This window comes from Miniopterus natalensis, chromosome 15 (assembly GCF_054644295.1).
Source record: "Miniopterus natalensis isolate mMinNat1 chromosome 15, mMinNat1.hap1, whole genome shotgun sequence".
NCBI classification, from domain to species: Eukaryota; Metazoa; Chordata; class Mammalia; order Chiroptera; family Miniopteridae; genus Miniopterus; species Miniopterus natalensis.
Genome location: NC_142095.1, coordinates 50,349,253 through 50,374,164, shown reverse-complemented (window position 1 = coordinate 50,374,164; position 24,912 = coordinate 50,349,253). Strand labels below are relative to the sequence as shown.

General features: G+C 44.3%; 1 protein-coding gene across 2 annotated transcripts in view; it reads right to left on the bottom strand.

Moving 5' to 3' along the window:
* MITF (melanocyte inducing transcription factor) overlaps window positions 1-24,912 on the bottom strand; it is a 207,993-nt gene that overhangs the window by 22,213 nt on the left and 160,868 nt on the right. For both annotated transcript variants that reach the window (XM_087825115.1, XM_087825116.1), the window contains exons 3-5: window positions 7,043-7,270; window positions 5,979-6,062; window positions 2,975-3,070 (exon numbers count right to left, since the gene is read on the bottom strand). In XM_087825115.1, the coding sequence (XP_087681241.1) occupies window positions 2,975-3,070; window positions 5,979-6,062; window positions 7,043-7,270 (408 nt within the window). The remainder of the gene's footprint in view (window positions 1-2,974; window positions 3,071-5,978; window positions 6,063-7,042; window positions 7,271-24,912) is intronic.

Here is a 24,912-nt window from a genome sequence, read left to right as displayed (position 1 = left end):
AAAAACACTCTTTAAACTTTACTGTGGAAAAAATTAAAATATTAGTAAGTTGTAGTAGCTTTGTTATTTAATTTTGAAAACCCAAACCCAAATTTATCAGGAATAAGAGCTTAACTAACACTTAGTGAGAGCATACCGGGGCCAGAATTGTTCTGCGTGCCTTTCTGCACATGAACTGTTGTAATTCTCCCAGGGATTCTACTGTTTAGATGCTGTTACTATTCCCACTTTCCAGACTAGAAAAGTGAGGCCAAGAGGACAAATGACTCGCTCAGGAGTATGTGTTGAGTTCAGAGGTGTGGCTCAGAGTCTGTGTTCCTAGACTCTAGGATCTACTGTCTTAGCCCTAATAGCAAAATGCTGAAATAGCTTTCTTGTGGGAGGGCTCCACTGGGGCCAGATTTGGCCTTTTTCAGGTGGGAATATAGAAGAGAAATGAACACCGGGACAAAGTAGTGGCTTTGGGTGGCGACTATTTCTCTCCTGGCTGGGAATTATTCAGCTTTGCCCAGGGCATTGCCCATCTGGGACCTCCGCTGAGCTGGCCCCCCTGCTCCTACCTTATCCTTCTCATTTCAAGGTCTGTGTGGGTGCCCCGTCCAGCGGGCGAGCCCCATTCTCAGAGGGAGCAGCCCCCGCGCCTCCCCCGGGGCTGGTTGGTCATTTGGCATTTAGTAAATGCTACGTCAATCTTAACTTTACTTCAGGAGCACTCAGGCCGTGAGGGAACACCATGTCTACTCTAATGCAGATGGACTGAGGAGACACAGATTTCGTCTAAAGGAGAGGAGCAACTGTGGTCATGATGACTGTCTTCAGAGGTGTCGTCACAGGGCAAGTTCTCCATGAGGTAAACTATGGCCCACGTCTGGAATTCCCAGAGAGACTGCGAGGACCGCTGAATAATTATGATGTTATTCTAACATACAGCTGGACACAGCACAGCTGCTCAATAAATACAACCTGAATAAAATACTATCACAATTATTTATATGATAATAAGTTACACTTAAAAATTAGATACTGCTGAGTACAACTTACGTCAATGCTAAATGCTATACATACTTTATGGGATGACCATGTGAGGGAGGTACAACTGTCAGTCCCACTTGACAGATGGAGAAATGCAGGACTCCAGGAAGCTAAGTAACATGAAAGTCACACCGTAAATGGCAGACTTAGGATTAGAACCCAGGTCTGACCACGAATCTCCAGCTCCTAACCACTGTGCTTTACTGCTTCTCCGGTGAGTTAGTGCATCCCCTTCACCCGAGGCTTTAAGAAGCTGGATGACTGATTTCCTGGTGGGGACACAGAGGATATGCAAGAGGAGGCCAATGCAACGAGTACTAGGGTAGCTCAGATGACTTCAAAGGTCCTCACCCTTGGAGAAAAACAAAAGCAATGATTTTTAAAAATTATATAAACTCTACAGTCCTCCTGAATGGGCCCAGGCATCCACTCGATACCACTGGCAAAGGGGCCACCCTCACTAGTACAGTTCTTCTGGGATGACTGGGCCATGGCTAATTAACACTGCTGGGCATTGAAAATGCTGGAAATATACCCACGTCTTTTGGTCTATCTATGAATTCTCGAGGGCAAGCTCCCCCACATGTTTTGCTCATGCTCACCTGGGATTTTGACTGCTGACAAGTGTTGCCTGCACACGGGGGCACAAAGTTGGAAATGGAAGGGGAACACGAAGCCAACCGAGGGCTCACAGAGGATGGGGAGAGTTTGGTATAGAAACATTTGTCAGGATGGCAGAACATTTAGTTATTTCAAAATCAGGGGGTGAATGAATTTAAGTGGGTAGGGGGTTGATAAAAACTATAGATCCTAGAAGAAGCCTGAGGTTTCAAGGGGTGTCCTCACCCCTCCAGACTTCAGGTAAGCAAACTTGAAAGAAAGTACTAACTATAAAAATTTAGCTTACTAACAATTTAGGTGTAAATTATTAAGGGTTATCATGTTCCCTGGCCAAGAAAACTTATTCTAGGAATTTAGTCTTTAAACATTTTTCTACTGTAGTAAAAAAATATACTGTCTTAATCATTTTTAAGTGTATAGTTCAGTAGTGTTAAGTGTATGTGCATTGCTGTGAAACAGATCTCCAGAACTTTTTCATCTTGCAAATCTGAAACTCTATACCCATTAGCCAATGACTTCCCGTCACCCTGTGGAAGTCCATCTTTTACACACCAGTGATTAAGGAAGGCGATAACTCATGGCATTGCTCTCACAGAAAACAGACAGGATTGGCTGGGTGTACAAAGGCCTACCGAGGAGCCATAGTCTGACATGCCTAGGCCAGGTAATCTTGTGCAAGACTAGCTGACCTTTCCAATCTAAGACAGCGGCAATGATACCACCCTGACTTGACTCACAAAACTTACAGAACGACTGCCAAGGACTAAAAAAATCTGCAATGAGACTGGAAAACCAGTAACATAAGACACAAATGTAAGGAGTGAAATACAATGAACAATACAGGCCAGGCTCCAAATTATAGAGAGAAGTAACATATAAAAGCAAATGGTCTCACTGTCTTTACTAAAATTGGGATACATTCCGCTGCTGATGGGTAGCTGACTGTTCCTCGTGAATAGTAAGATACGGCCTTAAAGGCTGCATTCTTCTTCTGGCGACCAGATCACTGCTGGGCATAGCCCTGCACAGGGGTGCCCTTTGCAGTGGCGCACTGAGCTGGACAGGGACGTCAGGGAGACTGGAAGGCCTACGTCCTACGGAAAGTGGACTTGGACTCCAGGAAATGTGGAGCTTTGTAAACTCAGGAGAAATCCTTAACTGTTGATGTCCAAATCACTTATTTGTGATCCTGAGATATTTCTCTGTTTTGTGGTTAATAAACTTCTTGATGAATCACTTGCAAAGATAAACTAAAAGTTCAGAGAAAGGGAGAGAACACAGAAAATAGCTCAAGATTTTCTTTAAAAAAAGTCATCAATACCGTATTTGCCATTTGCAAGGCAGGATCCATCAAGCTCAGGATTTCTTCGTTATAACTTGATTCTAGGCTAATGATGTCATCGATAACATCATCCATCTGCAGGAAAAAGGTCAATGGAAGAGAGAGAGATGAGCAAAAACTATGCAAAGCAACCCAAAATGAGATCCAAGGTCTTTTCTTACCCAAAGCAATACTGCTCTTGAGCTAGATTCTAAGAACTGTCTTTCTCCCAAAATGTGGACATTACTGAAGCCCACGCACACTCCCAGGTGACAAGGATGGCATCTGCACCAGCCCCAGGTGAGTGACTGGCAGGTGCCAGGCCCTGTGCTCAGGGCTTTTCACTGGCCAAGATTTACCTTCGACAGTAACCCAAACGAGGTAGGTGCTATTATCATATCTGTTTTCCAAGTGGGATGAATGAGAAGCAGTTGTCCCAAAGCCGCACATCCAAGGCTGAGAGTCCCAAGTGGAACCCATGCTCTCAGCTGCTTTGGTAAACAGCGGCCCTCAACAGGCACGCTGAAGCAGGAAGCCTCCCCTGAAGCGTCGCTGCCATTTCCTTTTTTCCCAAAGACTATACCCCATACCCTTCCCAGGACCTCCCTGCAGTGGGAGGCAGTGGCGAGGCCTGCGCCGAGCCTACAGTGACTTGTACAGTGTTTCTCCCTGTACAGCGGCCGGTGCGCCCGGTGCTCCCCCAGGACTTCAGCAGGACGAGGCTATCCTTACAGCCAGGCTGACGGTCCCACTAGGTAACCCTATTCCTAGCGCACCAGAGCATCAGCTACGAACGTAAACAAAGGTGACTGCAGGCGCACTGCAGCGCTGCAAAGGCAAGTCTGTGAAAACATTTCTTCATAAACCCATATGTGTTTGAGCTGGCTGTGTGTGTGTGTCTGCGTGTGCGCGAGCATGCCTCACACACTAGGATCTTAAGAGGGCTTTGTAAGCACAGGACAGAATCTCAGAAGTCGGGGCATGCTCCTTTGAGTCTTTTTTTTTTTGCTGCTTCCAAGTAGAGAGGACAGGCTACAATGTCACGGGACTTATTGGAACCTTCATTCTCCCACTTCCTGCCCTGGAGGCAAAGCCCCGAGTTTTTACTGCTTCAGCGGGCTGATCTGTAAAATGGGTTAATGATACTCACTGCCTTACTGGATTCTTGCAAGATTTCAGGATAAACCATATAAAGTGCCCACAGTGCCAGGAATATAGTAAACATTCAAAAAATAAGTGTTATTCCATGACCCCTGAGAAGAGTAATTGGGGGTCAGTATTGAATAATTGCCAGCATACTGTTTATTAAGTTCCATCGCTAGGTATGCCAGTTTTGTTTTGTTTGTTTTTAAGAGAGAAGTTTCTAATTTAGCTGGTTAACAGGAAAATGGGCCAAGGGACTCACAACCTTTCTTTGTAAATTTTTTATTTTTATTTTCACTATAAAAATTAGAGGACCTGGTGTGATAAAATTTTTAAAATAATTTTCTTTTATGAAAAAAGTAATGCAAGCCCGGCCAGGCGTGGCTCAGCGGTTGAGCGTCAACCTAGGATCCAGGCGATTGGGGTTCGATTCCTGGTCAGGGAACATGCCCGGGTTGCGGGCTCAATCAGTGACTCTCTCATCATTGATGTTTCTCTCTCTCTCTCCCTCTCCTTTCCTCTCTCTGAAATCAATAAAGATATATTTTAAAAAAAAAGTAATGCAAGTTGATAATAGAAAATATAAAAAAGCAAAATATTTTGTGGCTTATTTTTCTTTCTCTTCTATACATACATTTTAAATATATAACTATATTAATAAGTGAATGTAGTATAATTTATATATCCACTAAGTAGAAGGTCATAGAACCTGTAATTACTTGGGAAAACATCCATGAAATATTATTAAATTAACAGTTTCAGAATGTATGTTCCATAAGATTCCATTTTATAAAACAATATAGAGATAACACACATACCTTGGCTTTACTAATAACAGCCTATCAAAATTGCTACCCTACAAATTTGTGTAACGTACACTGATGATGGTATCTAAATGAATTACAACATTTTAATTTTATTAAAATTTACGTATTGTAAGTACTATTTAATTACTTAAAGCAACTTAGAGAAAATGCATTTTAATTTCCTTAGTAATTATTTAATCATGAGATACTATGAGAAAAATGGGTCTGTTTATAGCTTTCTATCTTTAAAACTAAATCAATAAGTGAATTAAAAGAAAATTCACTCTTTCTAGATGAAGAGTAACAGGTGATAAGAGGACAAAGACCCTGACCTCTGGAAGCCCAGAGGCTCCAAGGCACTTCTCATCATAATGAGTAAAATAACAGAACTGTTTTCACAAACTACAGTTAATAGAATACTTGTGTCCCATGGGGTGTTCAGCATTGTGAGAAAAATGGGAAAGACTATCTATTATATAGTCTACTCCTGAAGATTAGCAGTAAACATGAGAACTGAAGAGGCTCTCACTATTCCTGTAGAAAAAACAAACAAACAAAAACCTGTTTAATTTTATTTAATACAAAATTTCTTTTTTTTTGGACAATAGTATATTCCCTACTCCCTTTTCCACTTGCAATAACAGTTGTTAGTAGTCTACAGAACTAGTATCCTTGGGCCATGATTTGTGGAATCGTTCAATAAAAGTATAAATTAGGCAAAGTGACTGAATACAAGGTAAAGTGGTTACTTCTAGGGTCAGGCAAACAGTCCCAAACATGACATGTGGTGTGTGTCTTGTCACTACATCCAAGAGAGAGAAGGAAAGTCTTGGCAAAATGTAAGCGCACGTGTGAGTGCCCAGAGAGTGAAGCAAAATGGAATACGATGGAGTATGAGTTCATACTGAAACAAAAGGCATAAGACATAATAAATAAATAAAACAAATAAACAAAATCAATTCGAGGGGGCCCTTAAGTCATGAGGAAGGCGTGATAAGCCACCAATTCCGATTCTCACTCCCCAGAGCTCCGTCTGGCGCCGAGCCATCCAGTACCTGCATGCAGGACGCTCGGGACTGCGTGGTCATTGTTGGGCATTCACTCTCCGCCCTGTTTTGCTCTTCAAACTTATAAAATCCCTGCAAAAACACAAGCAAAATCAGCCCGTGACTTGGGTTTGCAAATGCCTCTTCAACGACATGTTCACACGAGGCTGACGTGCAGCACAAGATGAACTAAGCTTTCAAACAAAGTAGAATCAGAGTGAGAAATGAAGTAATGAAAACAGAACTTCCGTCAAATCAGCCTGACAGATGACAGACACGGGAGAGAAAAATAGGACAGCTGGTTTGGGCAGAGGAGAAAAGACTTGGTGCCTTTAGAAATTAAAATCAAGCAAACTTCAAAGTCAGCTCTGAAATCCTGCACATTTCAGAGCACAGTGAAACTCTATTAAAACGAGGCTCATCACCCCATAATTTGGGAATGGCAGGCCTTAAATCACAGCTCTCCTCTCGGGGGCTTATGCATCAGACTCCGATGCCACGGTTAGCGTTAGGTGTGTTCGAGTCTTGTCTCCAACCAGCCTTTACAAAAGCAGGTTTCATGGGCAGCAGCACTTTCATGATAAAACTGAATTTACCCAGCAATTAGACACTCGCCTTTCTGTCAGGTTCTCATGTGCTATATTCTCCAGATCCATTCACACACATTCTGTACTTTTTTCCACTTGGGGAGAAGTAAAAACTCACAACCAGCGGAACTTCTAGCCCGCCTGTCCCACACCTTGTCTATTTTTGCTCTCCCTTTTCCACCTCCCCTCCCCGCTCTCTGCATTTTCACTGCTCTGTAAACGGAAAGGCACTGAAGAGAGGGACGCTGAGCTGCGGAGCGGAGGCCGGAGAGGGAGAGCGGCCAGGTCTCCGTCCTGCGCCGCCACCCAATGACCCAGTGACGCCGGGGAGAGGCTGGGGGCACAGCCCTGCTGGATAATCTGGGACAAGGCAGTGAACTAGCCGCAAGGACAGACTGACTACAGGCCACAGTCAAGTGCAGGAAAAATATCCAAAAGACAGTCATTTAGTGTAAGAAACAGGAGAGGGGAGGAGACGTGAATTACCTCTTTTTCACAGTTGGAGTTAAGTGTGAGCATGGCCATGGGGCTGTTGGGTGCGCTGCTCCCCGGCACCGGTGGCATGACATGGTCGCCAGGCTGGTGTGGACATGGCAAGCTCAGGACTTGGTTGGCATGTTTATTTGCTAAAGTGGTAGAAAGGTACTGCTTTACCTGCTGCCTCTGGGCTTGCTGTATGTGGTACTTGGTGGGGTTTTCGAGGTGGGTCTGCACCTGAACATAGCCACGGAGGGAAGAGAAGACAGTGCTGTTATTTGTGAGTTCGCACAGCTCTTGTTTTAGGCACAGACATGAGACGTGCCAGCCCACCGAGAGGATGAGAGATTAGTCCCTGCTGGGCACCAGGCACTGTGCTCACGGGATTTAATATGACTGAAATTCATTCAAAATCTAACTCTTCGGATTTGGGCTCATCCGTTGCCCTGTTTTATTTCCCTGCTAATGAGAGGTACATCCTTTTAAAACCTCGGCCCTTCCTTCTCATATCTAAAATACACAACTGTTTGTAGGGCAAAAATGTCCCCGACACACCTGAAAGGGTTTATTAAGAGCAAAACAGTAATCTAGAAGAAGGGGCATAACCCGGTTTCACTTTCCTTGGCACACAGAACAGCTTTTTGTTTTTAAAAAAACAAACTCCACGAGAAACACCTGTAAAACAGTTATAGAAAATAGACGCATTCTGATGACTAAATTGGCTGTGCGGACTCCTTCCTCCTGTCATCTACACACAATTATTCCGCTTCGTGATTAAGATCGTGGACTCAACCGAAAAGGCAACTACACGTTAAGCAGCTTCTCTGGAAGCTTTAGCACTTACACGTGTTTTAAAAGCATAATATTAAGCCACCAAGATATTTTTCCTCCTTTCTTAGTTCTCATAAACATTAATACAGAATTACAAATGCTTTTTTAAAATCAATGATACTCAACCTAGAGTCACCTTTCCTTGATAAAACAATTTAATCTCATGAGCTAAGCACAGGAGCTGATGGAAAGAGCACAGCCATGCACTAGGGGAAAAGTCCTACTAATACTTTGTTTAAAAATAAAATTGAATTACTTCTTACAATAGATAGCATCAAACTACAATTATTTCAATAATTATACTTATGGAAAACAGCATGTCCACTGCAAGAACATGAAAAGGTGACTTACGCAATCTATTGCAACTACATTTCAGCGGCTGGGTAGAAAAAAGGGTACAGCTCACCTGGAAGTGATTATATTCTAGCATTTCCAGCATAACAGCGTTAGGTGGCCCCAATCCAACGAGAAGCGGCAGGCTACTCACTCCCTCTACTCTCTGTAATTCCAACTGAAGGCTGACTGGCAAGGAAGGCACTATAAACAAGGTGTCCCGAGACACCACCGGAAACTTTGTCACAGCAGCCCTGCTTATAATAACCTAAGCTAATTAGTTATGCATGTAAAAAATCCGCTCACACAAGGGTTGTTGTTTTTTATTTTTGGAAGCCCTACAAGTTTGGTCTTAAATATTGATATAAATTCCCCCCCTGGCTTGACGTCACGCTTTTTTCATAAATATAAAAGAACCTTTTAAAGTGATGAGCTATCAAAGTCAAACTCACTGTCAGATCAAGGCCAATCCACTATTCATCTTTAGTTCCAGTAGGATTAATAGACAATGGAATTTCTCTTTCAGCGATAGGTTCAGAGCTGGATGCCCCCTTTGGAGAACACACTGCCTGCAAGTTGCTGTTACACATGAGATTTTTCTAAGGGCCAAATAGCTGCCACTTATGACTGCAGAAGATGCTCTTTTTAGTGTGGAGCAAGCAGCCTGTGCCGAACCTGCAGGTCCATCCCCTCATCTCGCATCCTGGTCTCCAAGTGCATCTTATCCTTAGCTGGACAGATGTGCAACCTTCCTGCTGGCCTCACGTCAGGAAGAGGGGGAGCTCTCCTAAATAAAATAGAAACGTGCACACGTGCACACACACGCACAACTGAATGCATATTTACGTGGAAGTATATTTAAGTGGAATAAATGTCTCTCCAATGTAACTCTCAAATTAGAAAACATGAAAATTTTTACTAAAAATCTTTCAATATCATTCTCAAGGCTAAGACCAGTAAGAGTTACCATGCACACAATGGAAGTATTTGTATATGTACCCATTTATTCATTCCACTACTTACCGTTATTATATGCTAAACGCTGCACAAGGCATAGAATATACACTGTGAACACATAGATATGGTTGCCAACTTTATGAAACTTACAGTCTAGAGTGAGGAAAGGAAGAAAAAAGGCTAACAAATGTACATCTAAAATGATGATAATGGATAATATTCACTGGAGAATTGGGAGCTATTTTAAGCATAAAAATTTGAAATTCAATACTTCGGTCCACACACCCAGAAAATGAAGTCCTGAGGCTGACAATCCCAGATCGATTCAGATGGCTGAGCTAGTGCACAGGCTCACAGACATTCTAAGTTTCCTGAAGGTCCCAGACACGGAAATAATGAAGACAACAGACATTACAAAAATAAACATAAATGAGGGCAATGCATGCAAAGTGCTTATTTCACTATTACACTTACAGAGGAAAAGGCTGCACATTTAAAAATAAACGTTAATTCACTGGCAGATCCTTATTCTTTAATGAATCAGAAGTTTATGCTTTAGTAAGGAAAGAGGCCACCTGGTCTCTACTTAGCTTTGCCAGTGAGGCCTTCACTGCATCCCAGGGCGGGGGGGGGGGGGGGGGGGGGTAACCAGAGTGGGATGTCAGGGTCTTTTTAAGTTTCAATGAAGTTGAGAACAGAATGGTTATAAACACTAGGCAGTAGAGAGGCCCTCTCCAGCTGTTTCCAATCCAAACACCTGAAACAGGAAACATAAATGAGGTTCATGAGCTGTGGGGCGATAATAGGGAGTGGTGAGGTTTGTGGCAAACTAGGGGACAGGTGACATAAACTGCAGCTGATGGTGGGAGTATGGGAATATCAGGCCAGCAGGGCTAGACTTCCCACTTCTTCAATTTAGCTGGCAATCTGAACTTTTTGGAGTAAAATTTCCCAGATTAAAAAAATGATACCTAATTGTGTGTGTTTTTCACATTGTATGTAACAAATCAAACTCAGCCACAAGTAACTAGAATGTGGTCTCTGCTTTCCACTGTTCATGAGGACAACCTTCGTATCCACGTTTCCTGGGGGTGGCGCCAGTCTGAGAAGTTAGTTCCTCTTCTGAGAACTTAGTGTCAAAACCCAGGCGTGCCCTGGTGCTTCTCAGCGAGGCAGCCCGCCTGACAGCACAGTCAGCAATTTGAAAACTGGGTTCTAATTCTGACTTTGCCAGTCACTCCTTATGTGATCTTCCAGGGGTCCTTAGAGTTTCCAGGCCTTCCTTTCCCAGATGCTCAGTGGGGGTGATAACAGAACCTGCTACAGGAGGTGTTTCCAGCATTACATTAAACAGTGCCCCAATGAGACTTAGCAATGTATCTGAAACAGCTGTTCTCAAACTTTTTTTCATCATAGCACCCTTTTTAACTCTTCAAGTTTGCTGTGTTTCTGTAGGAATATCAATATTTAGCATATTAGGAATTAAAAACGAGAAAATTTTAAAACACAAGATTACACACTAGCACATACTTCACTGGAGAGCAGAATGATGACATTTTAACACATCCTATAGCATTTATAAAACTCTTCTGCATCCTTGTGAGATGAGCAGAATAAAAGGAAACTACCATCCCGGTATTATTATGAAAATAGTTTTGATCTGGCAGGACTACTACAAGAGTTGTTGAGGCCCCCAGGGCTCTCTGATAACACTTGGAGAACCACTGATCGAGACCAATTAGCGCTCTAGCATTCTCACCATGCCACCGAGCCATGTCACTCCCTGCCTGGATGAGGGAGGCAAGAGACACAGAGGTTGTCAATCACCATACCCATGAACCCTACACTAACTTCCTCATCGCATGACTCTGAGGCTCTATAGTCCTCTCACTATTTTAAAAGCCATATAAATATAATTTTCTGTCTTCAAGAATCCTAAACCATAGCTTTTTAATTAGTGACTTCCCCTTCATTAATTTTTAAATAGCCAGCAAACAAGCATGCAAATGAAAATATATGTGGCATTAAACATCTGCACAGTTTCTTAATAATTTTTGCAATTTTTTTGACTTTCAAATCAATTTCCCAACATGAGGAATTAGGATAGCACGTTAGGCACTGCTCAGCACTGGATGCACAGACCACAAAATGAAGCTAGAAAACTTTATACTCTGTCAAAATATCATATTTTATTGATAAAATTTTTATTTTACATAGAGTATGTCCACCATCTGGTTAACTTGCAAAACACCAAAGGCTGTGAAACTTTTCTTCCTTGTTCCTCTGTTGTGTTGTGTGCCCTCGACTCAGCAATGACCCCTGGCGACCCTCTGAGTGACATCCACAATGCCCGTCCTCAACGGCCTGCGCAGCTCCTGCAGACTCAGCCCGCGGCTTCTCCTATGGAGTCCATCTGTCTTGCGCTTGATCTCTTTCTTTTCCCGCTGCCTTCTGTTTTCCCAGCATTATTGTCTTTTCCAAAGAACCTGCCTTCTCATGATGTGTCCGAAGCCGCACAGCTTCAGTTTTGTCATTTTTGTCTCCAGCAGTGGAAGTGTTTCAGGCTACTACTATCTTTTTGCCCTATCCTTCCGTCATTCAGATGCTGAATTGAGAGTTAGAGAATTGGAATGGATCACCTTCTAACTGTCACACTTTAGCTTTGCTACTTCCCAGGTGACACTGACAAGCTATCTGCCATCAGTTTCATTCTGAAGACATCCTCGTGCACACCCACTCGTGTAAGATGGTGCCAGCAGACACTGCTATCTTGGCTAAGAAAGTAATTCACTGGACAAAAAAAAAATCCCCATCTGATGTCCACTGTTCTTCTATTCCCTGTACTACTTATAAACCAGATTACTATAAATAAAATTGAGTGAAAATTCTATAATCCTTTTGGTTTATAATTGATTTTATTTTTTTAATAAGTCAACACAGTGTTCAATTTCTCATTTTATGTTTAGACAGAGATTGTGTTCTTTTGCTCCGTAAATTGAGGGAAAATTGAAGGAATTATAATTCAACAAATTGCTACCCACTGCCACTCCCACACCACCATTCTTCTCTGTTACCTAAATGACGGTTTATAGAAGTCAATTACGCAATCACCATTCCTGAAAAAATGGTAGGACAGGGAATGCTAGCTTCCTTAAATGACTTGAGCAAAGAGCTTTCCAGGGTAATATCTGGTAGGTGCCAAAGTTCTTTCCAGTCCCACAATTATGTTGCCACAGAAAAAAACTCAAGCCCAGAACATGTTGTCAGGCACTCGGCCATGTACACAAGTATCTTAACAGTGAGGGAAGGAAGGACTAGAGTCCTGACCTAAGAGAGAAGAACCAAATCAGAGACAAACAAAAGCAAAAACAGAGCATCCTCAAATAAAGGAGTTAGGAGTGTGCACGGCTGAGAAGCCTGTCCTATTTCCCTCTCTCAGACTCTGCCCAACCTGGCCCCTCCCGATGTTTGTTAAGACCTGTAAAGAACAGATTTTACATTTTTAAGTGGTTAGAAAAGATCAAAAGAAGAATAAAACCTCCTGATACATGAAAATTATATGAAACCAATCAGCGCCCATGAACAGGGTCCCCGCTGCAGCCCCGCCCACTCGGTCACCTGCTGCTCAGGGCTGCTTCCCACGGCAAAGGCCCAGGTGAGTCCTTGCACCAGGGCCCGCAGGGCCCCCAGACCTAACATATCTACTCTCAGGATTTTTACAGAAGGTGCAAACCCAGCCCTGTAGGAAAGTTTACCAAACTAGAATTCAGCTTTCCTATTACACTGAAGTTCTGGCAATGTTTGAAGAAAAGTATGAGGTAATTTTTCTAAAAGGAAATAGTACATGTCTATATAATTCTGTGTAGTTGTTGTTTTTCCAAGTACGTCTAAACCGGACAGGCGGCCATGCAAGAACCAGGGCATGCTTAATTATAAATATAATTTTAGATATAAAGAAACAGAAACTTTGAAAGGAGAGTAGAAAGACTTGCCAGGGTTAGACATCAAACCCAGGCATCCACCGTTCTGTCCCCAGGAGCAAACGAGGCCAGCAGCCCGCACTGCCCACCAGTTTGGGTCTAGGGCACTGAGTCAAGAGGAGAAGATAGGCCCGTGGAAATCCAGAGGGGCGTCACGTACCCTTTGAGTGCACACATAAACGTACATGAATTTATGTCGCACTTGTGTTGGTCTCTACACTTCCATACCACTTCCTGTCATACTACTTTGTAGGATCATTAGGCTTCTGAATTCAGAGAAATGAGTTGTAAAGTGTACAAAAGGGAAGGATAGCAAATATATTTTTCTAAAATTTTGGTGTTGTAATAGAATAAACTAGACCAGCCCTACCAAAAATTCCTAGCCAGTCTTTTATCCTTAGCTAAGGATCTGTAAATCCTGTGTTTGTGATAAACCTTGAGGTGGGAATGATTTGGGTTTAGGACAAACGATACTTAGTAGCCTCGGGGAAAAAGGTATAATCATGAGGAAACTCCTCCTATATATATCATTTTTTTAAATCTCTGAGACTAAAATAAGCCAAAAGTCTAAGTATAATAAGAACATCAAATTTTCATCTTGGCCAAATAGAAATATGAGAGGTTTAAGTGTGGGGGCCATCTCCCTGCAGATATTTACAATCCTAGAATACAAACACCATCTACAGAATCAAATTCCTAAGAGAGAAGCAGCAGGAGCTGATAAACGTAATCCATCACGCGCTTTGGGAGAAAACCATGCATTTACAGATCTTGCCCACTGAGGATCACACCAGCCATTACGCATGGGTATGTCCTGTTAAAATAGCAAGATCTCTAAACTACAGAAAACAATTAGAACTCACTCATTCAAAACTGTCTACCATGCACCAGATGCTGTGCAATTTATATTCACTTTTTGCTCAGGTCAATTTAAAAATAAAACTAAGAAATCACTAGAATAACCAAATAAAATATTCTTAAAAGCCTCTTCACACAGTTTTTTTAAGTCACATGATGACAACGGATTGAATGCAGAAGCAACTATAGGAGACATCTGACCGTGATACATTGGGGAGTACACCGGACACTATGGCCATATACATAAAGAACTAAACACAGAACTGGGTACATGTAAATCACCTGGGATCTTACTACATGCAGCACAATTCTGTAGATCTAGGGTGAGACGAAGGTCATGCATTTCTAATAAACACCTCGGGGACACTCCACGGACCACACCACGCATTGAGCACATTCTCGCTGGAGTTCTACCCCCATGAAGAGAGTTATGTGTTCACCATTCATTCAACAAATATTACTGCAGTCCCTACCAGATGCCCAGGAGCAATCCTCATCTTCCACAGGCTGTGCAGGGAGGGCCTCACCCCTCACCCCTCACCGAGAGGGTGACATTTCAGCACAGACCTGACAGTGGGAGGAGAGGAGCCAGGCAGGTTCCTGGGAAGGGCGCCGGCAAGTGCCGAAGTCACAGGTGTGAGGGAGCCTCACCTGCTCAGGGGACAGCAAGGAGGCTCTCACTACGCATTGTTTACTTGGCTCTACCTTCCCCCCTTGCCTGGTTTTCCTCTTACATCTTCGTCATTTCTTCTCGGTGTCCTTCACTCGTTTTCCCATCTTCTCCTCTGGAATGTCAGTGTGCCTCAAGGCTCCGACCTGCACACACAGCCTGGTGACCTCAGCCAGCCTCAGGGACTTAAACATCTTACCTGCCTGCTCCACAGTGCCATTTGGAGGACTGCAGACATCTAAACCTTGATGTGTTCACCATCCCTCTAAACCGCTCCTCCCCCGTTTTCTCCATCTTAGTAGATGGCAGCTCCACCCTTCTGTTAGGTTGAACTATATGAAATGGCCTTTTTTTTTTTTTTGTAGGTAAAAAATGGTCTTCATATGGTTCAACCTAGTTGCTCGTTCTAAAAACCTTGGCCCCACCCAAGCTACTGCCTCAGAACCTCTGGGTGTGGGGGCCAGAAATCAGAAATCTACATTTTAACAAGCTGGCCAAAGTTTGCAGACCCTTGCCCACTCCAGCCTGGGGTCATGGCTTCTCTAATCTTATCTCCCACAACCATTCTAAGAACTTATTCAAAATCCCACCCCACATGCTGCCAGTGCTCCTGATCCCCTACCCTGCTCTACTTTGTCTAGACTATGGCCTGGCATGTCACAGACACTCAGCAAATACTTGTGAATTAATGAGTCAATGGAGCCAGTGTGGCCGAAGCACACAGATGAGGGGAGAACAGAAGCTAAGAACAAGCAGCTGGCTGCGTAGGCCCTTGAGGGCTGGAGGCTGGAGCTCTGACAGCCTCTGAAGTGTCTTGAGGAAATGGAGACATGACAGTCCCTCGCTCTTCCTCACCAACCCAGAAAGCTCTGGGGGAACTAGGTCTCCAGGTCAGGTAGTGATTTACAACCTGATCTTTAATCGAATGCCCTGCTGTCCTCTGAGGGTGTGCACAGAGCGGTGCCCTGCTGTTCCCTGGGGGTGTGCACAGAGGTGCCCTGCTGTTCTCTGGGGCTGTGCAGAGAGGTGCCCTGCTGTTCTCTGGGGCTGTGCGCAGAGGTGCCCTGCTGTTCTCTGGGGCTGTGCACAGAGGTGCCCTGCTGTTCTCTGGGGCTGTGCACAGAGGTGCCCTGCTGTTCTCTGGGGCTGTGCACAGAGGTGCCCTGCTGTTCTCTGGGGGTATGCACAGAGGTGCCCTGCTGTTCTTGGGGTGTGCACAGAGGTGTCCTGCTGTTTTCTGGGGCTGTGCACAGAGGTGCCCTGCTTTGCTCTGAGGGTGTGCACAGAGGTTGTCCATCCTTACAGCTCTCACCTATGTAGCTTAGGGCCCTGAGGATCTAAGACGCATGCCCAGGAGTCTCCAGATTTGCCTCCATCTCTAGGCTTCAGATGCCTAGATAAGTCACAGTTAAAGCAGAGGTCCTCAAACAGATGGCTCTTGGGAACAGTCCACAGGTATGGCTTATTGGCCTACCCAGTATTTAATTAAAAACAAAGTTTTCACACTAAAGTTTGGATTTCTGGTTACTCTGGATAAATCAGATCCAGCCACACAGCTCCAGTGTAGTGGGTCCCCCAGGGACAGAGCTGTGGAGAGCTCCCCTCTCCTGAAGGGCCGCCTGCTCTTCACTGGCCAGCCTCCTCTGTCCCCTCATTCTGGCACAGACAGCTAGTCGACTCAGGTCACTGCCGACTCCTGAAGGCACCTGAGTCAGCAAACCTGTGTCTTCCTTCCACACTCCACATTTGGAGGCAGCTCCAAATGTGAAGGAATGGCGGTGTGTGAGCTTAGAAAGAGAGACAGCAAATGAACGACCTCATACAATGTGGGTGAGAACATACAATAAATTGATTAAGCCTTGAAACGGTACATACATATCTGTCAGCAACTGCGCTTTCTAGAACTTTTCTAAGGAAATCAGCAGCGATTGCGGTGAAGACTGACGGACACGGATGCCAACCAGAGCATTTTCTAAGATGGGAATGGTCCAATGACTACCCTAGTCCTCCGCCTGGCTTGGTAAAACGTTCTATAGGGACACAGCCATGCCCATTCACTTACAAACAGCCTGTGGCTGTTTCAAGCTATAACAGTGCTGGCACAAAAGCCTAAAATACATATTTATTACCTGACCCTTTACAGAAAGTGCGCCAACCATTAACTTCTAATAACAAAAAAATCAGAAACAAATACCTAATAATGTGCAGTGGATTAAATTCTTCAGGAGGCAACCATGCAAGCTCAGGGTCCCCAACCTGGATACTAGTGATGCTGGAGCCAGATCCTGCTTTGTTGTGGGGCTACCCTGGGCATTATAGGACACTGAGCAACATCCCTGGCCTCTGCCCAGTAGATTCCAGTAGACCCTTCCCCCAACACCAGCTGTGGCCACCAAAAGTGTCTCCAGACCATATGTCCTGTGGGGCCAGTATGCTCCCAGCTGAGAACCACTGCAGATAGACGGATACAACACAGAAGGACTTTCTGAGGGGAACATTCCTAATGTACGTAGGAATACTTAAGCAGGTTAGAAACAGCATGTACACATTGATCATGAATGGCTTAAAAATGTTGTTTCTACATATGCCTAGACAGAAAGACCACAAAGTCTTCGCAGTGTCTTCCTGGGATGATGGAATTTAAGCGACTATTACTTTACTAGTTATTTTCTATATTATACATGCACTAATTTTGCAATTAAAAAAAATTATAAATTCCACAAAAAGTAAATTCTGTGGATCTGGACAAATAAAAATATATTCAAGCAGAATTCCTCTACTGAAAATTTTGCAAGCAACAAGTAAACCCATGAAATTATTATATAATGATGAAATTTACCTCATTTGAACTTTTCAAGTGCTTGTCAGATTAAGAGGACCCTGTTGTTTATGACTTTTTTACTCTAACATTCAAGCCCCGCTTGTATATTTGATAGATTTTTATGGTCTTATAGAGGGCTGCAATTCCCTGGTCCAGTGGTGCCCTTATAACAACCCATTGTAAGGATGGTCCGACCCTTCCTAATGGGGGATGTGAGTGTGGCTTCCATGTACTAGGACTTTTCCTTGTGCCCTAGTTCAGCACTGCCTCAGAACTGCAGACTCCTCGTTTTAGCATTCCGCCCCCAAGGGCTCCCACTGTTTGCAGTTTATAGGGTATTAGAGATTATGGCACCAGCAGCAAAACTCCTTTCCATGAGGACCGACTCTTAAAAAACTGGCCATGAGCAAGTGTGTCAGAGATGGAAACACTGCCCGGGCCTAAGCAAAGGTCAGCCAGAAACGAGAGTTGCGTGCTGCAGGCTTGAAGGTCGAGTCCAAAACTGGCAGAAGCAGCTGCCTCGTAATAGCACAGATTTCAGGACCCACATCTTGAGCCTGAAGGTCTCCTGGTGCCTGCGGCGGGCGCTCTCTTGGGCAATTCCGAGGACATGCCAGATATGTGAGGACGAAATTCCAGGTTGCAATCAACTACCGACAGCAGCAGCTTTCTGACCGTGCTGGGCAGGCCCCTGACTGCCCATTTAACCCCTCCGTCACTCAGTAGCCATTTACAGGGCCACTGAGGGGGAGCAGAACTAGAGGAAAGCTCCCGATCCCACAGAAAGCTCCTGATCCCACAGAAACCATGTTTCAGCTCAAAAGCAGCGACGAGCACAATGGAAACAGATCAACAAAGAAGGAAGAGGGTTCCAGAGTGGCGTCTGGGGAGGCGGGACGAAGTGAGGCGGCGCTGCGAGGGGGCCCCGACGCCGAGTGCCAGAGGGGCTTCAGTCCCCAGTGGGGCTCCGCAAAGCAGAGGGACAGGCCCTCAAGGGCTGTGCCAGCAGGGCGGGGGTGTGACCCGGGAGGGGCAGTCGGCCAGATGTTTACCTGGAGCTCTGCAGGTCTCTGAAGGGATTTTACTTTTCTTCTCTGACACTGACAAGAAGCCTCTGGGAGGTTTTAAGCAGAAAAGCGACATGACCTGGAGGACATGTAACACATCACTCTGGGGTCAATGTGGTGGGAGGTAAACGTGGATGCAGGAAGAACAGTTGGGAGGCTTCTGTAGCCAGAAACGCAAGGTGGCGACGCCGTGGCCTCCTAGGGGTGAAGCAGGCTGGCGTCGGCTCTAATTTAAGAAAAGCATGCATTCCACGGCTTTCTTATGCAATGCTCCGCAGCGTCTCACACCACATCAAGAAGTTATTATACATGGTTACTGCACACGGTTATAACACCCCACATATGCCTGCATGGAGCACACCCACGACGCATATGGCCAACTGTCAGAGCACAGTGGACAGGGGTGGTCTAGTATTGTTAATATCTGGTTGGAATTTCACACAGATCTCAGTTCAAATCCTAGGCAAGTTGCTTCAGTGTTCTGAACTTCAGTTTTCTATTTGCAAAATGCGGTCATGGATACTACCTACCTAGTAGTTGCTGATCTTGTCGATTATTTTAAGTGATAAAAATGCATGAAAAGTACTCAGCACATAGTACATGCTCAATAAATAAACAATGTTCTCTATTATTGGGAGTCCTGGACTTTTCGCTTTCACATTCAGGTAGATCAGTGTTACATCATTTCGCTCATTCATCTCAAAAAAATTAAGGCCACCTTGAAGGAGTGGAGGGGGCAGAGGAGAGGGGAAACATGTTAGGCCTCTTTCAGTCATCTTCTAACCTCTGTCTTTTTAGCTGGCTCAACTCTCACGGACAGATGGTAAGGGTAAGAATAAATGGGAAGACACAAGCATCTTAGTGCATGGAGTACTTGCCAGCAGAGTGTCACACAGAAGCTTTGGGGAAAGTTTTTCTTTCTCCTGCATCCAAATGATCCAGGCAGTCACTGAGGCTTAAACTGCAAATCAGGGAAACTGTAACTCCTGAAAACTATATGCAAACTTTGTGTATTTTTCTAGGAAGAGGTCGAATGTACTGAAACATTTAAGATGAAACTAAGTCTAAGAGTTGCAAGTTAGAGACAGGTTTCTAGATGAAGCAACAGGCCTGAGTTGGTGACTTAAGCTGAGTGAGGAGTCCTGGGGGGCTCACAATGCCGCTCTCTCTGCTTCCAGGTAAGTCAAATAAGTCACTATGCTCATCTATACCGGGCATACACATGTATGTATTAGACACTTGAATGCATTTTCTATCTTGCTTTTCTATAAAAAGGACAGTCTTACAGTAGCATGTGTACTAAGCAAGCACTTGCTCGACCTACCAACCTATCACAAGATTGAAATGGCTGTTTTTTTCCTTGCCATTCTGGATCTTTGCCTGCACCTTTCTTCCAAAGGAGCTGACTTTAGGTTCCCTGAGCTGATCATGGGTTCAACATGACCCAGTCCTCCTCTGTGCTGTGGTCGGCCGGAGCATCTCTCAGAGGAACATTTCATCAACAAAGCAAGTCAGATCCGCCCATGGGGTATTCTCACTAATCAAATTAGAAGTGTATATTTTAGCCACAAATAAAAACACTTTTTTTTGCTTGCAACAGAGGATACAAAACCAAATTCATATTGACCTTTTCAGATCAAAGTCAGACTGCCTCTTTCAAACAAAAATGGCCAATGATCTATTTTTATGTCTGTATATAAAAATATAATCAACTGAAACTTAAGCTTATAGAGATATTTAGGAGGAATTTTGTTTTTTCTCATTAAAAATACATTTCATTTGCAAGAAAATGATTCATCACATTCTACAAAGCAAATTCTCAGAGAGATTTAAAATTTGCTGCAAATCTATAAAAATTTATGGAGGTAAGACACACCTGTACCAAACCAGTATATGTGGCTGGGATAGTCCTATTTGGATTTCTTTGTGTGACAAAATACTGAATACAATGTGTGAAGGGGAAAGGAAAAGAACACTTCTTTTGAGAACTGAGGGGGGTTTGGAAAGAGGTGAGAAAATGGGAATAGACTGGAGTTTCTTATAATGAAGAGAAAGAATGTGAAGAGTGAAAATGAAGTAATTATTGAGCACCTCTTATGTGCCAGGAGGTTTTTCTAAAAGTGTTCAGTGGGCCCCTCATCTAATTGCCACTGCCACCCTACGAGGCAGGGGTGCTATTACCCCCAGTGTAGTGATGAGAAAGCCGAGGCTCGCTCCCAGCCTTGATACCAGACACCTCTGTGTTATGAGTTACCTGCGGAATTCGCATTTCACCATAGTATTTGTGGTTCTGAAACTGTACACACAGCCTTTGTAATAATGGTTTCTTCTGAGTGCTTGTTTTCACATACTTGTTATAAAAGGTCTCTTTTTAATAGGTAATCCTCACCTGGCTGGATGCGGAGCACAGCTCTAAGGGACCGGGAGGGGAGCACAGCTCTACGGGTCGCCTGGGCGGACACCGGGAGGGGAGCACAGCTCTACGGGACTCCTGGGTGGACGCCGGGAGGGGAGCACAGCTCTACGGGACTCCTGGGTGGACGCCGGGAGGGGAGCACAGCTCTACGGGACTCCTGGGTGGACGCCGGGAGGGGAGCACAGCTCTACGGGACTCCTGGGTGGACACCGGGAGGGGAGCACAGCTCTACGGGAATCCTGGGTGGACACCGGGAGGGGAGCACAGCTCTACGGGAATCCTGGGTGGACACCGGGAGGGGAGCACAGCTCTATAGGAATCCTGGGTGGACACCGGGAGGGGAGCACAGCTCTATAGGAATCCTGGGTGGACACCGGGAGGGGAGCACAGCTCTAAGGGACTCCTGGGTGGACACCGGGAGGGGAGCACAGCTCTACGGGACGCCTGGGTGGACACCGGGAGGGGAGCACAGCTCTACGGGACGCCTGGGTGGACAGGAGCAGCGCTCAGGCTGCAGACAGTCGGTGAAGAGAGGATTTCACAACGGACACAGTCACAGTGAACAACTGTATTGGAAAACTGCCTCAGGAGTCTGGGTAACTTAAGGGTTTATTCTTTCTTTTTGGTTTGGTGATGGGGGGGTGTATGTATTGAAGGGCTGTTGGCAAGCAAACAGAATCTTCCAGACTCAATAGGAATTTTTGTTAACGAAAGCATCGAAATGTCATGGGATCTTTAAAGGAAAGGTTAAAGCAATGTCTTTTATTAGAGAGAAAATGGGCCACTGTATCACTGGAGTGCAATCACCACGTACCTAACCCTAACCAACATCGACAAGAATCCAGACTATCCTGTTAAAATGCTCACTGCACTATATGGTTTGGATAAAAAGTAACTCAAAAGGCAATGGTTTAGTCAGTCCCTAAAAGTCTATATATTACGTGTAGTAGACAGAAAGAGGGGCCTCAACATGAAAGGAAATGCCCCATTCCTCTCCTCAAGCAGCCCATGATCGGAGGGTAGGGTGGGGACCAAGGGAAGGGAAACCCACACGGATGTCCATTTAAGGAGCTCCTAATGTTTAACACAGTGCTTCTCAACCACAGGCAGTCCTGCCCAGTGAGGAACATTTGGGAATGTCTAGAGACATTTTTGGTTGTCACAACTAGGGGTACTCATGGGTGGTGGTGGCATCTAGTGGGCGAGACCAAGGATGGCACTAAACATCCCACAGTGCACAGGACAGTCCCCACAACCAAGAGGCACCTGGCCCAACATCAGCCGCGGAGAAGCCCTACACTAAGAGATGCTGTGCACACTCACCACCCAATCTCCTAGGCGCAGGTTTCAGAAAAAGGCAACGAAACGAGTGAAGCCCCAGGAAAGGCGCAGATTCTCCACAAGCCAGTGATGTGCCTCCGCCGTGGATCTGAGGCTCACGGTTGCTCAACAGTGACTTCCTGTCTGCACACGCAAAGGAGGCCTTGTCCGTGCATCGGGAGGAGAAATGTCATCATTGCTGTGAATAGCTTAATTCAGAACCCAAGACCTCCTGTCACCTCGCGTTCTGGACAGCAAGGTGGACAGGAAAAGGTGTGCTGGGAAATCGAGAGTTATCAATTCAACACAATAATGGAAACGGTGCCCTAAAACCACACAGGGTGAGAGTGGAGAGTTCCAATGTTCACACAGCACTGGGCACCTCTTTGGCTTCTGAGCACCAACTCTGAGTGCCGTGGCCAGATCAGGGAGTTTCGCTGAGAAGCCTCTTCTGCCTGATGAAATACTAAATCAAGGGACATTCTACAATGCTCCACATACACCCTCCTCTCTCCCAGACTATCGATAGCAAAACAACAAATCATTTTCCTCTATTCACTTGCTACATTTTAAAATATATTTTCCCAATATATTTAAGAACTTTCAAAAGTCATTAGTTTATAATTTTGTATATCACACACAGACCTTCATTTTCTAACTGCTTTTAGAAGTATAAATAGAAATATAGGAAGGATTGATAATTGTTAAAACTGAATGATGGGGCATGGAGGAGAAGGAAGCACATTGTATCATTCTTTCTGCTTTTGTATCTATTAGAAATTTTCCATAATAAAGAGTTTTTAAAAAAGAAAATAGGTATAAATAGTTCTTAGACATATGAACACACACACAAATATTGCCTTGGGTGTTTGCATAAAATAATTTAATCTTCACATGATTCAACAGTGAATTCTTTGTGGTCTTCAAGATTCCAGATCTACACGATGAAATACTACTCAGCTGCACAAAAGAAGGAAATCCTACCCTTTGCGACAGGATGGAGGGACCTGCAGAGCATTATGCTAAGTGAAATCTAATGAAGAAAATGAACTAACAAGCAAAACAGAGACAGAGAGAGAGCAGGTTGAAAGCTGTTGGGGGAGGGGTGGCTGGGGGAAAGGCTGGAGGGATTGAGCAAGAAAGGAAAAAAAGAGAAAAACTCATGGACACGGTCAATAGTATCGTGATTGCCCGGTGAAGGGGTGGGGAAGCTGGAGGAGGGTTTAGGGGGATAAATGGTGATGGACAGAGACTTGACTTGGGGTGGTGAACACAATACAGTGTACAGATGGTGTGTTGTGGAATTGTGGACCTGAAACCTGTTTAATTTTGTTAACCAGTGTCACCCCAATAAATTCAATGAGAAGGAAAAAAGATTCTAGATCTTAGTTTTATTGGAAACAGAAAAAAACCTAACAGAGTAGAAATAACACTAAATATCCCAAAGGCTTAGACAGTCAGCCTTTGCTATAAAATGGTTACAGAGAGAGATAACTCCCACATGCTTTCTTGAAATAACAGAAATGATTAAGGAAAGCCATAATGAAATGCCAGGTAATAGAGTAATTTTGGTTTATTTTCCTTTATGTAAAATGTAATTATTTACTTAACAAGCATACAATTTTCCATATTCAAAATGGTCATTGGAGGATATGAGACTAAGTCCTAACACAATGTTCACCTTCTCTGTTCAAAGGAAAGAAGATTAGGGAAGAAAATTAGCTTCTATCGAGCAACTCTTCTAGGTAAGGCACATTAGCCTCACTCGATGTGGGTCAGCGCATCGCCAGTCTGATTTCACGCATGAGAACACCAAGCGCAGAGAGGTTAAGTAACGAGTCCGACGCCACCTGGCTGCTCTCACACAGTCAGAGATCCACGCCCCACTTTGTGGGCTGCAAACCAACCAAAACATGCAGGAAGCATCATGGCTTCAATCTCAGGAGTGGTCGATGCCCTGCTACACGTGATACGGCAAAAGACTCTAAAACTGTCACCATGAAAAGAAATGTGCCAGAGAAAAATCACTGAGAGAATTTTACTGAGCTCATTATCATGCTCAAGACTAAAGACAAAAAAAGTATGGGTGTTCTTATTAAATATGCAATGTATATAGTTGAAGAAAATTTAGAAAATATAAATGAGCAAGAGGAAGGAAAACAGTGAATCACAAAGCATCCCATACTGAGAGAGAGAGAAATCCTGACAGCACTATGGTACTCATCCTTCCATTGATCAAAGGAGAATTTTGATATGGTCACAGGCAATATTAGCAGGATGAGGCCAAGGCTCCATCTCCCCACAGCGGGAAATATACACATTTCTAAAACAAAACATACACACCAACCTATCTACCAAGATCCGGCAAGATGACAACCAACTCAATCTCTGAGAACAGAGTTCAGATTTGGATTATAATTTAAGTTACATATTACCACTCCTGGCTCTATGTGTTGTAGGCTCCCAATTCTAGGAAACACTTGAACTAGCTACAAGTAGCCCTGCTAGGTATCAAGGGAGTAGAAATGGAATCATCAATAGGAAGACTATACAGAATGTAATTTTTTTAAAAAAGACAATGCTAAAAAGTCCTAACCTTTCCCCCAACCCTTCCAATTTCACCACA